The 16,260-nt window shown below is 34.6% G+C and overlaps 1 protein-coding gene across 3 annotated transcripts in view; it reads left to right on the plus strand.

Annotated features, from left to right (window-relative positions):
* Positions 1 to 260: 260 nt before the first annotated feature.
* CPB2 (carboxypeptidase B2) overlaps positions 261 to 16,260 on the plus strand; it is a 44,857-nt gene continuing 28,857 nt past the window's right edge. For all 3 annotated transcript variants that reach the window (XM_074299108.1, XM_074299107.1, XM_074299109.1), the window contains exons 1-4: positions 261 to 377; positions 11,528 to 11,603; positions 12,532 to 12,656; positions 14,373 to 14,511. In XM_074299108.1, the coding sequence (XP_074155209.1) occupies positions 307 to 377; positions 11,528 to 11,603; positions 12,532 to 12,656; positions 14,373 to 14,511 (411 nt within the window). In that variant the 5' untranslated portion in view covers positions 261 to 306. The remainder of the gene's footprint in view (positions 378 to 11,527; positions 11,604 to 12,531; positions 12,657 to 14,372; positions 14,512 to 16,260) is intronic.

A 16,260-nucleotide genomic window follows, 5' to 3' on the forward strand; every position in this document is an offset into this window, starting at 1 on the left:
CTCTAAATTTTATGGCTAAGAAAAAAAATGTCATTCAACCATAACTTTCTAATTTTGAGCTTCACAACCAGAATATTGACTTAACTATGACAAAATGGAACTGTTGAGGTACTACTAACAATACATGCCATCCTTGTCCTCTCTTTAAAGAGGTTTGTGTTGATTGACTGAGTCACTGCTGTGAAATCACAAATGACATTACATTTTAACCACTGTGTAAAGAAGGTTCTTTCACAATCAATGATCAGGGCACTGGACCTTCAGCTTTGCTCTGGTTACTTTGATTTAGTTCAAAATCCTGTTGAGATGAAGCTTTATATCCTGGGATTCCTTTTAGCTATTGTCTGGCAGGAGCAGCATGTCATCGCGTTTCAGAGGTAACTCAGTAGATCCTGGACTGTGGTGAGAAGTTTCCTTTTTTCTTCCAGTTTTCCCTATATTGAATCAAACTAGTGTGTAGGAGTTAGGAATCTGGCACTAAAAATGCAGCCAGATTCCTAACTATGTTCCTAACCTTTTTAATCACTCCCAGAGCTGTAACAAGGAATTTTTAAGCCTAGGACAAGTATTACACACAATCTCCCAGGACAAATTGACCTTAGTTGAAGAGGATGGGATGAAAATACAAAATTACTACTGTTCAAGAGGACACTGATAGGGGGAGACAACAGATCAAGAACTACTATTTAGTAGCTTCATATTTTAACTTAGTATTCTTGCTAATCAGGTGCTAAGTGTAACAGTTTCCCTGATGCATGAAAACCACAAATTCTATCAGCACTTTCTAAAGTTATCTCCCTGGAGCAAAACCCTCATCCCTACCTTAGTTATGACTCTGGTTATCATGAGTGAAGTAGTAGGCTTTAATCTAATCTGATGCCCTTAGATTTAGTGTCATCATTGTGGTTTTAGTTCTAATTTAGAAGAGAAAACAAAGATTCTGAGAAAATCTAGGAATTAGAAATAGTATTTAAAGAAAAAAAATAATTAAAATCCCAAAACTTCTCATGCTGAAGTGAATGTTTCCTAGTATCATATTTAAATGGAGACAGTTTGAAAAGGGGATATTGAAGTAGGGGGAAGGGGAAATTGGAGAAGGTAGGTAATAGATCAAATTTGTATAATCCTTTAAGGTGCTTTTTTGTGAAGTGGGTAGTACACATTTTATTAACCCCCCTTTTATAGCTAAAGAAATAGTCTCCGAAAATTTGTGATTTTTCCAGAATCACATAGAAAGAAAAGTGTCAGAATCCAGACTTGAACCTTGATCTTCTGATTAGAAAGAAGCCCTGTGCTTTCCCCTCTGTGTAATATAGATTTGGATTGTGTAGAGGGAAAAGCATTGTATTGGAATTGAGGAGACTTGGCTCTGCCATTAACTAGTTAGCTGTGTGATTCCAGGCAAATCATTTAACTTGTTTGAGCCTCTATAAAATGTAAATGAGGGAGTTTATTTGTGAAGTGAAATTTCTATTAGATAATCTCCAATGTTCTTTCCCAGTCTGAAAACTTTGATTTATAATATATGATAGCTGGTGTTTACATACATTTAATTCACTGCTGTCTTAGAACTCAAGAACTATTAAGGTTTCCATAAGCATCATAATAAGATGTATAGACAATTCTGAGACCTGTGTTTTTGCTTCTTTTTATTATTTGTAGTATTGGTACATTCATTTTTTGTGTATAAGAACATACTGCATTAAAAATTAATTTGAAATTTTATTATTAGAATTAGTAGAGCTAATAATAGTTCTTGCTTCAGTTTTGTTGAGTCTTTGGGTTTATTGGATTGTCTTCATTTGCAACTTTATGTTGTATAGCTAATCTGTTCCATTGACCAACCTCTCTATTTCTTAATCAGTATTAAATCATTTTGTTTATTTCTGTTTTTTATTATAGTTTCATATCTGGCACTGATAGACTTCCTTCCTTCCTGTTTCCTCCCATTATTTCTCTTGATATTCTTGACTTCTGTTCTTCCAAATAAATTTCATTATTGTTTTTTCTAGTGCTATAAAATAATTCTATGATAGTTTGATTGATTATGGCACTGAAAAAATTATAGTATTGTCAATTTTATTATATTCACTTAATCCAACCATAAACAATTAATATTTCTGCAATTTCTCTTTAGTTTATTTTTATTTCCATAAGGAATGTTTGGTATTTGTAGTCATATAGATCCTAAGTATGTCCTCACAATAGCTCCTTATTTTATCATTTTTTCTTATTCTTTCAGTCTTAATTCCTAAATAGGGACTTTTTTATTAAATCAGGTTCTGCAACTTCTAGAGGTCCTAATCTGTATTATCTAGGGTGGTGTCAACTACATTTTCTGCGCTTTGAGTACTGTGTTCTTTGATGGGTGAAACCTGATTAAAATAACAGACGAAACAAAGGTTTGAACTTCTGAGCATATTGATTTATTAAGCAATACATGTTGATTGCATAAGAAATTGGGACTAGGCTTCCTCAGCTTGGCACTGGCCTCCAAATAAAGATGGAAGCAGTTTTTTGGTATATTAAAAGAAAAGAAGTAACATGGCATAAACTAGAATACAAAATTAGGTGATCTGATTTCTAATTGGAGAAAAAAGTAAGGGCTTTTCAGATTGGGAGGGAGAGAGCAAACAGGTATAATTCTCTGATTTCAGAAAAAGATTCACTTCCTGTCTCCCCCACCTCCCATGCCTGTATTTAATTAAAGGAACATGGGAAAAATAACTGGTTGATCAGTATGGGAACAATTTTCAAGGAAAAACTAAAACCATGTGTTGCTTGAGATGTATAATTGTGAGAAAACTCCTTGTATCAATCTTCACACCTGAGTCAATAACCAAGGTACCTATTTAAGATTCTCTAAGCAACAGATAGAAAAGTGATCCCAGTTTCTCAACCAATCAGGGGTGGGTTCAAACAATACAATAAACCTTTCTCACAATTCCCATAACCTGAATAATTTTTTTCAGAAGACAGAAATTGGATTGGACCCATAACTGAATAGAAAGGGAACTGATCTAGATACAGAATTGAGTCACAAGATGAAGTCAATTCCTACAATTTCCCCAGGTTTTCAAGGAACTCAGGATTGGCTCAGATTAGTGAGCTGCAAATTTTCAGTTAACCCTAAACAGTCTGATTTAGAGCATTGCCTGAATGCTGCTCCTTGAAAGTCTTGATTATGTTTTGAGTCTGTGCAACTCACCTATAGTTTGTACCTAGGTGGAAACCTGATAGACAGATGATGCCCACAAATAACTGTTGCATAACTGAAGGCCCTGCAAATTCAGAGTGCCTTTCTGTAACTTTTGCCTTGCTTGCTCACCTTTCACTTGAATCTTTGCTCTCTCTCTCTGGAATCCCTTGGACCAGAGTTAGCTCTTTTAGCTAATGGTAATCCTAAAATTGGGAGTTGCAGAACTTCCCAGTTCTACTGGCTAGGAGCTAAAGCAGCATAACACTTTTAATAAAAAGTCTGGATATCTTCAAAGCTACTCAGATCTTGCTCTCCATAGACATTGAGAGTTTTTCCTCCCATTTTATTCATAGAAAATTATCATTTTCTTATCATCCTTATCAAGACAACAAAGGGAAACCTTTAAGAGGCTTCTCCTGTCTCAAGCTATAGTGTCAAATTCAAATAGTAATGGATTAGGTTGTGTATTAATTTAGAAAACTTCAAATTAATCTGTTCGGTGTTATGTTGTATTTTTACTGATTTTGTTAAATATTTCACAATTACATGTTAATCTGGTTACCTCCTTACTTGGCCAATTTTGACACCTTTGGAAAGACAACAATGGATGTTGCTTTTCTGGCTTTCCCTACTTCACACAATGAATACAAATAAGTATAAAAAGACATATGAACAAATGCACATCAAAAAAGTCTCCTGATCTCCTTTCTCTTTTTTACTCTTAATTCCTTAAATTAGGGATTTTTCATATGTTTCACATGTTTCTAACATTGGTTGAGACATTTCAAATTCATATTTCGAATGGGAAACCAAGTCCATATATTGTTATCCTATAGTTCCAAACCTTTGATTTAAAGTTTCCCAGCAATAAACTTTAAAGTCCTAAAAACAACAATCTTAAAGTTAACTGTTGGGAAACAATGTACCACCATCTCTAATAACAGTCAATATTTTTAATTTTGCATTGCTTTCACTCAGGTCTTCTCAGTACTTTTATTTGAGAGTCTGTTTTCTCTCTTGGGTCCTCAGAATTGTTTTTCTCCTGAAGCTGCTTTTCTTGGTGTTTCACACAAAATATCCTTTTGCTGCTGCTCCAAATAATACATGATTATGAAAGGGCCAGTACTTCAGAGTTAGTGGGAAAATGAAAGATCTTGTCTTTGGCAATGAACTGAATTGTGACATTATATTGCATTGATGATTCTTGGTTCCCTTCCCTCCAAAAGGAAACTTTGTTTGTAAATGAGATTACAAACTTTTTCCCTAAAGTGAAAATCAACTCCTTATTGAATTCCTCTGAATGCTTCTCTTACTAAAATGATATATTGTTGAACAAAGAGTAAAAACAAAAATTCTAGCAATTCTTATTTCATTATGAACAAGAAGTTTCAATGAGTTGCTTGCCAAGAGTAGACTATAAAATCTACTGAAAAGAGCTAACAAACCGACTTCTTCTTAAAGCTTTTTTGGGGTTTGTTTTTTGGTTATTATGTTTCCTGCTGTGATGTAGAGATAAAATGCTAACAAGATCCTTGTAAACAAAGCCATTAATTGTACTGGGAAATGCTTGCCCAAGTGCTGGTTGGCAGCGAAGGCAATTCACACAGTTAAACAGAAAGAAGGAAGAGGGAGGGGAGGAGAGATTGAGAGGATACAGGGAGAGGAAAAGGAAGAAGGGGGAGTGTGTGTGTGTGTGTGTGTATGTGTGTGTGTGTGTGTGTGTGTGTGTGTGTGTGTGTGTGTGTGTGAGAGAGAGAGAGAGAGAGAGAGAGAGAGAGAGAGAGAGAGAGAGAGAGAGAGAGAAAGAGAGAGAGAGAGAAATGAAAGGAAAAATATATATAGAGAAGAAATGCACAATGTTCATAAGATTCAGAGAGAAGCTTATGAAGGATTTTAGAGATCATCTTTCCACTTTGCAGCTGAGGAAACTGAGGCTCAGAGAAATTAAATGTCCTATCCAAAAGTCATATGTGTAGTGTCAAAGATGAGTTGAGAAACAAGGTATTCTTTCCCCTAGATCAGACCATATTGTATTTGACTACTGAAAATAAGATCACATAAAGACCAGTTTATTCTGTTCATTTAGTTCCTATAGTACAACTCTTCTTTTTAAAAAAATTATTTTAAAATTATTAATTTAAATATTATTTTATATACCCAGTAGAACATAAAAATATTCTATATTAACCCATAATCTTTATTTTTTACCACCTCCTTTTTTAAAGGCATATTTTATAAAACTTTGTTATTTTCAAAATTTCTTGCTTGCCTATGCTTCCTTCTTAAATTTTTTCTCTTCTGTGCATTTTAAAAAAATGTTATATAAGGCATCTTTTCTTTCTTTTTTTTTCTTTTTTTTTCTTTTTGGCATCACTATTGCTAACTCTCCTCTGTTCCATTTCCATCTTAGTTAAAAACTAAGTGAAAGACAGGCAAAAAATTTCTTGTCACAAATAAGTATGGTCTAGGAAAATGAATCTACACAGTGGCCATGTTAGACATATATATCTTTCTGCAAACTGTGTCCATCATCTCTTTCTGTCAGAGGGTAGGTAATTTGCTTAATTAAAGATGCTCTGGAGACCTGACTGGTCATTGAATTTATCAAGAGATCTTAGTTCTTTCAAAAATGTTTTTCTTTACAATATCACAGTCCTTATATTAATTGTTCATAATTGTCAGTTCATTCTACTCAGAACTCTTTGAAATCATCTATAGACTTGTTACAGAACAAAATATTTCATTATGTTCATAAATCACAATTTATTTAACAAATTCCCATTATTTGATGAATGTTGGAGAGGATGTGGGAAAACGGGGACACTTATACATTGTTGATGGAATTGTGAATGCATCCAACCATTCTGGAGAGTGATTTTGAACTATGCTCAAAAAGTTATCAAACTATGCATACCCTTTAATCCAGCAGTGTTGCTCCTGGGTTTGTATCCCAAAGAGATCTTAAAGGAAGGAATGGGATCTGTATGTGCCAAAATATTTGTGGCAGCCCCTTCTGTAGTGGCAAGAAACTGGAAATTGAATGGATGGATGCCCATCAATTGGAGAATGGCTGAATAAATTGTGATGTATGAATTTTATGGAATATTATTGTTCTGTAAAAAATGACCAGCAGGATGATTTCAGAATGGTCTGGAGAGACTCACATGAACTGATGCTGAGTGAAATGAGCAGGACCAGGAGATCATTATACACTTCCACAACAATACTATATGAGATCAATTCTGATGGACGTGGCCCTCTTCAACAATGAGAGGATCCAAATCAGTTCCAATCGATCTGTAATGAACAGAACCAGCTACACCCAGAGAAAGAACTCTGGGAAATGAGTATAAACCACAACATAACATTTCCACTCTTTTTGTTACTGTTGCTTGCATTTTTTGATTTTTTCTTCTCAGGTTATTTTTACCTTCTTTCTAAATCTGATTTTTCTTGTGTAGCAAAATAACTGTATAAATATGTATACATATATTGTATTTAATATATTTAACATGTATGGGACTACCTGCCATCTAGGGGGAGGGTGTGGGGGAAAGAGGGGAAAAGTTATAACAGAAGATTTTGCAAGGGTGAATGTTGAAAAATTACCCATGCATATGTTTTGTAAATAAAAACTATAATAAAAAATAATAATGACAAGAAAAAAAAAGAAAAAAATTTCCCATTATCTAAGAGGAAATGTAAACCACCCTCTTGGATTCTAATAGTTTTCTTTCCTTTCCTCTTTTAATTTCCCTTTCAGGATCAGGAAATTTGTTTTGCTTACCTCTATCATTCCTCAGTTATATCTTTCCTTTTAACTCGCATCACATATTCTCATTCATTTCCTTGCTGAACTTAATTTTATTAATAAACCACATTGTTTACATATGTGTATTCAAACATCTTTTCATTTCAGATAATAATGAGGTTCCTCTGATATCACCTCTTCCCACATCTTCTTCTGTTTGTATGTTCTTTTTTGTGTACCCTAATTATGAGAAATAACAAATCTGACCCCACCTTCTTTCTCCTTTCTACGCTTCCTCTTTTTTCTTTTTCCTCTTAAAAGCCCTCATACCAGAACTCATCTCCCCAAGGATCTTTTTTTTTTTTTTTACTTTTTTCTTATTGAATTTCAATACTCTTTGAATATATTGCATTATCCCTCCACCATGTCAGCCCTCTTTTCCCATTGGTGGGGTCCTTTCCAAGCCTCCATTTTCATGATTTCCCAGACAGGTAATGCTCTATATCCCTCTAAGTTATGCTTTTGACTTTAATTGAACTAGTCTCTTACTCTGAGACTTACTTCAGGTCTTGGAATCTTCTTATTCTGCAATATCCTTCTACTATGCTGACCCCGTTATACCTTTTAGGGCCTTCATTTGGAGGAGAAACTCAGTCTGGCTTTATTTTATTACAGTACTGCCTGTACTTCTGAAAAGCATAATCCTAACTTCTGAGTCATTCACTACCTATGTAGCCTTGAGACAGTCAGTTTCACCTCTATGTATATCACTTTCCTAATTTGTAAAATGATGCAATTGGATTAAATTAATATTCCTTCAATTCTGACTCCTAAAGTCTTAATTCAGAGAGGGTCCCTCTCCATTGGAGATCTGTTGATTTTACAACAAAAGTATTAAGAAAGTTCTTTTAGGAGGCAGCTAGGTGGCGCAGTGGATAGAGCACCAGTCCTGAATTCAGGAGGACCAGAGTTCAAATCTGGTCTCAGACAATTCCTAGCTGTGTGACCCTGGGCAAGTCACTTAACAACAACAACAAAAAAAAAAAAATGAAAAAAGAAAGTGTTTTTGATTGTTTTTGCTTGGAAGACCAGAAAGAGAAACTAGTATGATGTTTCCTTTTTTTTTTATTTTATTTTATTTTTTTTTGTTTAGCCAATCAATCAATAAGCATTTATGAAGTGTCATCTGTGTGCCTAGGACCGTGCTAAACATTGATTTGCAGAGAGATTTTTGTTTGCACAGATTCTCTCTCTTCTTTTATCTATCTATCTATCTATCTATCTATCTATCTATCTATTCATTCATTCATTAATTTATTCATTCATTCATTTATTTATTTACTCATTTACTCACTTATTTATTTATTTATTTTTCTATTTATTTATTTATTCATTCAGTCATTTATTTATTTATTTGTTCTTTCATTTATTTATTTATTCATTCATTCATTTATTTATTTATCTACTTATTTATTCATCCATTCATTCATTTTCTTATTTATTTATTCACTCACTCATTCATTCATTTGTTTATTTGTTTAATGAACCATTTGTAAATATTTTACACTTTGTGCATAGCAGTGTTTTAAAAGCTTGTTGTTATCATTCAGTCATGTTCAACTCCTTGTGTTTCTGTGGATCATACTGTCTATGGGGCAATGCAGTGATTTACTATTTCCTTTTCCTGCAGATTAGGACAAACAGGATTACATGATTTGCCCAGGGTCACACAGCTAGTAAGAGTCTAAGGCTGAATATGAGCTTAAATATTCTTGCTCTGCCCTTCCTACTGGAGCCATCTAGCAGTGCATTAAATGCTTAGGAGGATGTAAAGGCAGATCATTGCCAGATTGTGGAGGCCTTTAAAGAAAAACCAGATAGAAAATAGATAAGGAAGGATTTTCTAGGTGTCTGTAATACTTTAGCAAAAGGGGAGAAATCAAGGAATATTGATGAAAGACAATGAATGGTGTGAGATAAAAATGGGTTGGTATAAAATCATAAATTCATAGAATTTTAGACATAGATGAGATTGAGATCAACTAGTCCAACCTCCTCATTTTATACTTAAGGATTCTAAGTTCCAGGGGAGTAAAATGATATATTCAGACTTCATAGTTAGTGCTAAAGTTGGGACTAGAATCTAAGTCTTATAATCTTCAGTTAAGTCTTCACTCAACTGGGCCATGAAACTTTCCTAAGAGGATATCAAATTGTGAAAATCCTATGATGATAGGCTAATTTGATTAAATTTGCATCAATAAACATTTGTTAGTTATCTACTATGTGTAGGCACTGTACTATGTGTCAGGGAATATAAAGAAAAAACACAAGCTCCTATTGTCAAAGAGCTTACATTCTGCTGGATAACATGGCACACAAACATAAAATTAAATAGAGGGTAATTGAATAAAGAGAAAAGTACAAACAAGAGGAGTGCAAGGAAGGGATAGGGAATTAGGGAAAGCCTCACAGAGAAAACACCTTCTGAGCTGAGCCTTGAAGGAAGAACACATTTTGAAAGTCTGAGTTAAGGAAAAAGTGTAAATCTGATTTCTTCTACTTTTAATGTCTTCTTATATCTTTGTAACCCAGTCTATACTTTTCATTGCAGAAATACTAGTTTCCTCATAGTTCCTGCAACAAATGGCTAGAATGAGAGTGATCTTTCAGCTTTGGGCCTTCTCATTGACTGTTTCCCATGCCTGAAATGTTCTTTCTTCTCTTCTTCCTCTCTTGACTTCCCTGGATTCATTCAACACCTTTTAGAAGAATGTTTTTAACAACTCCTCTTAATTCGAGTACCTTTCTCCTTTTGTTTCTTATATGTCCTACGTGTGTATTTTTTTGAATGTTGTTTGCATGTTGTCTTCCCCCCATTAAATTGTGACTTTCTACAAGGCAAGTTTGCCTTTCTTTGTATCCCTAGCCACTGGCACAGGACTTTGAATACCAAAATGTGTAAAAAGGAGAAATTGGAAGCAAAAATAGCAATTAGGAGATTGTCACAATAGTCTAGGTGAGGGCCTGAACAAAGATGGTGTCTATTTAAGTGTAGAGAGATATTGTGGATATAGAATTGGCTACGAGGACCACAAAATAGGAAAGTATCTAAGAATAGAAATAGGAAAGTTTTAAGGAATAAAATTAGGGGAGAAAATAAGTTCGACTTTGAACATGTTGAATTTGAGGTAGATTCATTCAGAAGTGGAAATATCCAATGGAAATCCGTTAATGTAGAACTCAAGTTTTGAAAAGATTTTGGGGTTGAAAATTATAATTTCATTATTTTTAATTTTGATAGACACTGTGAAATGATTATGGATGTGATTTCAGTGGTTCATAGTAAGATTATCTGGCAAAAGTATATATGATCTTGAACTGATGCTGAGTGAAGTGAGCAGGACCAGGAGATCATTATATAACTTCAACAACAATATTATATGATGATCAGTTCTGAAGGATATGGCCATTTTCAACAATGAGATGAACCAAATCAGTTCCAATAGAGCAGTAATGAACTGAACCAATTACACCCAGCAAAAGAACTCTGGGAGATAACTATGAACCACTACATAGAATTCCCAGTCCCTCTATTTTTGCCCATCTGTATTTTTTATTTCCTTCACAGGCTAATTGTACACTATTTCAAAGTCCAATTCTTTTTATACAGCAAAATGACTGCTTGAACATGTATACATATATTGTATTTAACTTATACTTTAACATATTTAACATGTATTGGTCAACCTGCCATCTGGGGGAGGGGGTTAGGGGGAAGAAGGGGAAAAGTTGGAACAAAAGGTTTTGCAATTGTCAATGCTGAAAAATTACCCATGCATATATCTTGTAAATAAAAAGCTATAATAAAAAATACATGAAAAATATATATGATCTGTATTTCAACATATGTAACATGTATTGGACTACCTGCCAGCTAGGGGATAGGGTAGGGGGGAAAGTGGGGAAAATTTGGAACAAAAGGTTTTGCAAGGGTCAATGTTGGAAAAATTACCCATGCATATGCTTTGTAAATGAATAAATTAATTTTAAAAAAGTATATATGATTGCTTGGAGAAGGACTAAAGAGGAGGTGAAAGATCTATTAGGAGACTATTATGATTTGAGAGCCCATATCAAAAATTAGGGTTTACGACCTTGATGTTGGATCAGGACATCCAAATGGTGCAACCGCTATCAATGGTTCATTTGTTCAACGATTAAAGTCCTATGTGATCTGAGTTCAGACTGGAGAAATCCAGGTTGGTTTCTATCTGTAAGTTTATTTCTCCCAGTATGAAAGGACTGGGAAAGAAATAGTCCAGGTTAAATGTAAGGAGGGTCTGAACTAGGGTATGAAGAGAAGATAAGTGTTTGGGTTTGAGGAAGGAAGGAGAAGAAAACATCAAAGATAACAAATTTTGAGTCTAGATGACTGGGAGACCTGCAGGCGAATAGAAGGAAGAGTAGTTATCTTGGGAAAGGTGATAGTTTAGTTTTGTATATGTTAGATTTCAGGTACTGCTGGGACAATGAAATTCCCCTTTAATATTTTTTAACCTGTTATTTCTTTCCAGTGGAAAGGTTTTAACTGCTCTCCCTCGAACAACTAGACAAATCAGAACTCTCCAGGACATGATAATGACACTTGAGGTAATTTTGCTCACAATGACCCTTACATTAATTGTTTTTGACAAGTTCATATTTAGTGTTTTTTTCCTATATAATATTTTGTGTATTTACACTTAACTTTTCCCACCTCTGCCTGAGACCGATATTGTCTGTGTGATCCTGGGTAAGTCAATGCTCTGAGAAATTCTCCAGGACTATAAGTTACAAAGAAGGTACATTGATAGGTCTTTCTTAGGGTATTGTTATTGTCATGAAATCACAGGTCCATTCCCTATACCGCTTTTCACATCCCCTTGATATGTTTGTTCAGAAGGATAAAAGAAAATTTTATTACATATTGGCATTCACATCAGATTTTTTTTGCATTGAGTTGGAATTCAGGCCTTCAGAGAGATGTCATCAGACTGTCACCCTCTCTCTTCATTTAACATCTTTTTTTCTTCATCATCTCACCAAGGATTATATTTGGATGTTGACTAAGGATATCTTGCAGAGTCATAACTAGGGTAGAAATCAAGGATTTGTCCTGAGACATTAAATAAACTCTGAAAAATAAATTATCAAAGAGCTCAAAGAGATTATAGCAAAACGTTTTATGCCAATTGTTAATTCTGAAGAATGAAATAAAATACCAAAAAGTTCACAGAGGTTATTGGCAAAAAGACTTCTTTATTCCATTGGATGAGAGAGACTATTCATATGATCTGGGGCCTAGTCTAGGATGGAGGAGACCTAAGGTAGCAAGATCAGGCCTTGGTACTTGGCAAGACAAAAGTGGCAAGACAAAGAATCAAGCATCAATGGCAACAGTGACAAAAAGTCGACTTATAGTAGGGCTTCACATGGTTACTGCTTTAGTATCTTGGGGACACTTGTCAACTTATGCTCATGTTTCCATGTATTGAAGAGTAATAAAGTATGTGTCTGTCTTTTACTGTGAAAAATGCAGGTTGTTCTCTGGAAGCCAGATGATGTGGAATTCATTAAAAAGTCAGAAGAAGTCCATTTCTATGTCAATGATTCTTATGTGGACAGAGTGAAAACCTTTTTAAACCAGAATAAAATCATATTCAGGTAGGGTTACCATTGCTTGTTGGAAAAGAAGAAGCACCATATCAAACTCCTCTCTTATTCATTTAATCTACTGTAAAACCTTGGGTGGGAAAGTCACTTAACTTTTCTACATCTCAGATCCTCACCTGAGAAAGGAGGATATTCAAATTAGCTGATCTCTAAGGCTCCTTCTGGTTAGACATTTTAAGATTCTAAGTTAAAACTGAGGAGACAGAGCTTCTTTTCACCTCAGTGTGTACTTTTTCAAAAAGAAATTAAGGACTGAAGGTTTTATTTGGTTTTTATTCTGGGTTTTATTCTGTCACTGTGCCTTAATTTAAAATTAACCAATTTTCTTGAAAATACTTCCCTAGACAAAGTCATATGACTGATGAAATTTGTCATAGAGCCTCTTCAGACTTTCCTTTGTGTCCCCTTAACCCCATTTGACATCATTCTCTCCCCTCCTCCAATCTTTGTCCAGATGCCCAATGCCCTCATCCCTTTCCCAGAATGGCCAGCCCAGTGCTCCAAAAACATCCCATCAGGAGCCTCCCTCTCTCATCAGACTTCAACTGGTCTTGGTCTATTTCCTTGGGATTCTGCTCTGTGCTATTTGAAAACGGTGCTAATGGTAATAATGTTAATCCAGTTGCAATGTATGCCTCATAAAAAGACCCTTATTTACAGAGTGCCTTTATGGGAAGGAATAATTTTGGTGGGGAGTGACTGTCAGATTTTAAGTGGCTGTCAATTCCTACCACAGAGAAGAGGGATTTTGAAATTTTTCTGTGTGTAATGAGTACCTTTACTGTTTGTTGAAACATGGATACTCTTCTTAGAATAATATTTTAATACATAAAATACACAGAATCAAAGGAAACCAATATATATTGATATCTTGTCATCAAAATAATAATAATTAAAAATAACAACCAAGTTCATGGACTTGATTTAAGGTAATGCATTCTATTTATGTCCAAATGAATGACTAAAAGGCTATATGAATTCCTGCTTGTAATATTCTTTTAATAATCATTTATTAGATGCCTGTTCTGTACAAAGCACTATGCTAGGTGCTGAGGGAGAAAATATAAAGGTCCCTGTCCAATGAAACTTAATTCCTCTTCTTGCTAACTTTTCTATGAGAAACCTTCTATTACCAATGAACTTTCTTTATTTCTAATTTCTTTTATCTAGAAAATGTGCATAACAATTGCTACTCTGTCTACCTCAAAGAGTTATTTTGAGCCAACAAGTTCGTATTTGTTAATGTGTTCTGCAGGCTATAAAGCATATGACAATTAAACGGAACTATTGAACATAATAATAGTAGTGATAGTAGATATCATAGTAGTAGTAATCATACTAGTCGTGGTGGTGATGTTTAATATACCACTAATAATAGTTATACTAGTGGTGGTAACAGTAAATACTTCACAAATATCTTATTTGATTTTCATGACAACTCTGGAAGGAAGGGCTACTATTAACCACATTTTACAGAAAAGGAAACTGAGGCATAAAGAGATTAAGGGCCTTGTCCAGGGTTACATAGCTAGGAAATGTCTATGTTACATTTGAACTCAGGGTGTGGATAATTGTAAACCAGTAGCAGTTGGGAGGTAGTCTTAGGCAATATGGTAGTCTTTTCTGGGAAAAATACGCCTGTTTTGTTTTCCCTAGGCACAGAAAATTTTTTGGAAACCAACTAATAATTTTTTTTTAATTTCTTAGGATATTGGTAGAAGATGTTGAAGATCTTATTAAAAAGCAAACCATCAATGACACATTCACCTCCAAGCAAAACGTCAATGATACATTCAGTCCCCGGTCCTCTTCATCATACTACCAACGATATCATTCACTACCTGAAGTAAGTCTCACTTTTTCCTATAAAGTGATATTATAGTCATTATATCAAGCAAAGCAATTTCCCCTAACAATAATTTATTGTTGTAATCACCGAACCACTGGGGGGAAGATTCATACCTATCTTGATTAAATAGAAGCAACTCAGATTTCTGGCATCTTTCATCCAGAAAGACTACAGTTAAATCCTGCAAACTGCTGTGCCAGAATGTCTTCTCCCATCACTGAAATTCAGCTGCCTCCAGAACAGCAGCAGCGGTTGCAGGCCTATTTATAGCAGCACTCTAGGGGTAATGCTACATGGAGGGGAAAGACGAGACATAAAACATGGCCTTTTCAATGAAAAGGTTTACAGGTAATGTCTGTCATTGGAAGGAATAACATCACTTATTCACACTGGATTAGAGTTAATGCCTTGGAATCAACACTTTAATCCTTACTGAGAAACTGATAAACCATTTCATGCTAAAAAATTAGCAAATTAAGGAAATAATTTTAAATTGTTACCCTTCACTAATTCTTTAGTCACCTACATAGCATGTTTCAAAAGTCTTACTACAACTTTAAGTTTTAGTATCTTTAAGTTTAAGAGACTTTTGAAACATCCTGTATTTTGCATATTTTGTGTCAATGTATTTTATTTTCCTTATAAAAACTGTATTTGGGTTAAAATAATGTCATACCTTTTGGTTATCTTCACATAACAAAATTCGCAGTTTTTGTGGGGGCATGAAAATTGGTTAGAAAAAAATAATACCATCTTTGGAGTCAAAAGACATGAATTCAAAGCATTTAGATGCTTTGAACCCCAGTTTACTCAACTGTGAATAGAGGATCAAAATACTTCGACAACCTAGTTCACTAAATTGTCCTCCTGAATTCAAGGCTGGTGCTCTATCCACTGCGCCACCTAGCTGCCCCTGTTTTTTAAAATTTCTTTCTTTCTTTCTTTCTTTTTTTTTTTCCCCTGAGGCTGGGGTTAAGTGACTTGCCCAGGGTCACACAGCTAGGAAGTGCTAAGTCTGAAACCAGATTTGAACTCGGTTCCTTCTGAATTCAGGGCTGGTGCTCACTAAATTGTCAAGAAGAAAGTGATTTATAAACATCATCTAAATGTGAATTATTTTATTTTATATTTTTGTTTTTATATTTTATATTTATTTTATTTTATACTTTTAGAGGCAATATAGTATAGTGGAAAGTGTAGACCAACAGCCATGTTGATTGAGCAATGAGATTGCAAGAGAAAAAAACACTTTTAAGAGCCTTAATTTCTTCACAAATAAAATGGAGGGGTTGTAATAGATGTCACATAGGATTGTGCCTCATAGGATTTTGTCCCATTTTATTTTTTATTTTTTTCTGAGGCTGGGGTTAAGTGACTTGCCCAGGGTCACACAGCTAGGAAGTATTAAGTGTCTAAGACCAGATTTGAACTCAGGTCCTCCTGAATTCAAGGCTGGTGCTCTATCCACTGCGCCACCTAGCTGCCCCCTCATAGGATTTTGAAGAAAGTACACTGAAAGTATAAAATGTGTGTATATATGTATGTGTATGTGTGTGTGTGGTTGTTCAGTTATTTTCATGTATATATAAGGTGGTCATCCCAAGGCCCATAAGCAGAAGTGCCTTTCCTGGCTCTGGCCAATATAGCGCTAGTTATATGTTGGGAACGACTAGCATCTGGTTATATTTGACTCATTCTGAAAAACTTTGAGATGATGAAGCAATTGCCTTAATTGGTCACTCAGCA

Source organism: Sminthopsis crassicaudata, chromosome 3 (assembly GCF_048593235.1).
Source record: "Sminthopsis crassicaudata isolate SCR6 chromosome 3, ASM4859323v1, whole genome shotgun sequence".
NCBI classification, from domain to species: Eukaryota; Metazoa; Chordata; class Mammalia; order Dasyuromorphia; family Dasyuridae; genus Sminthopsis; species Sminthopsis crassicaudata.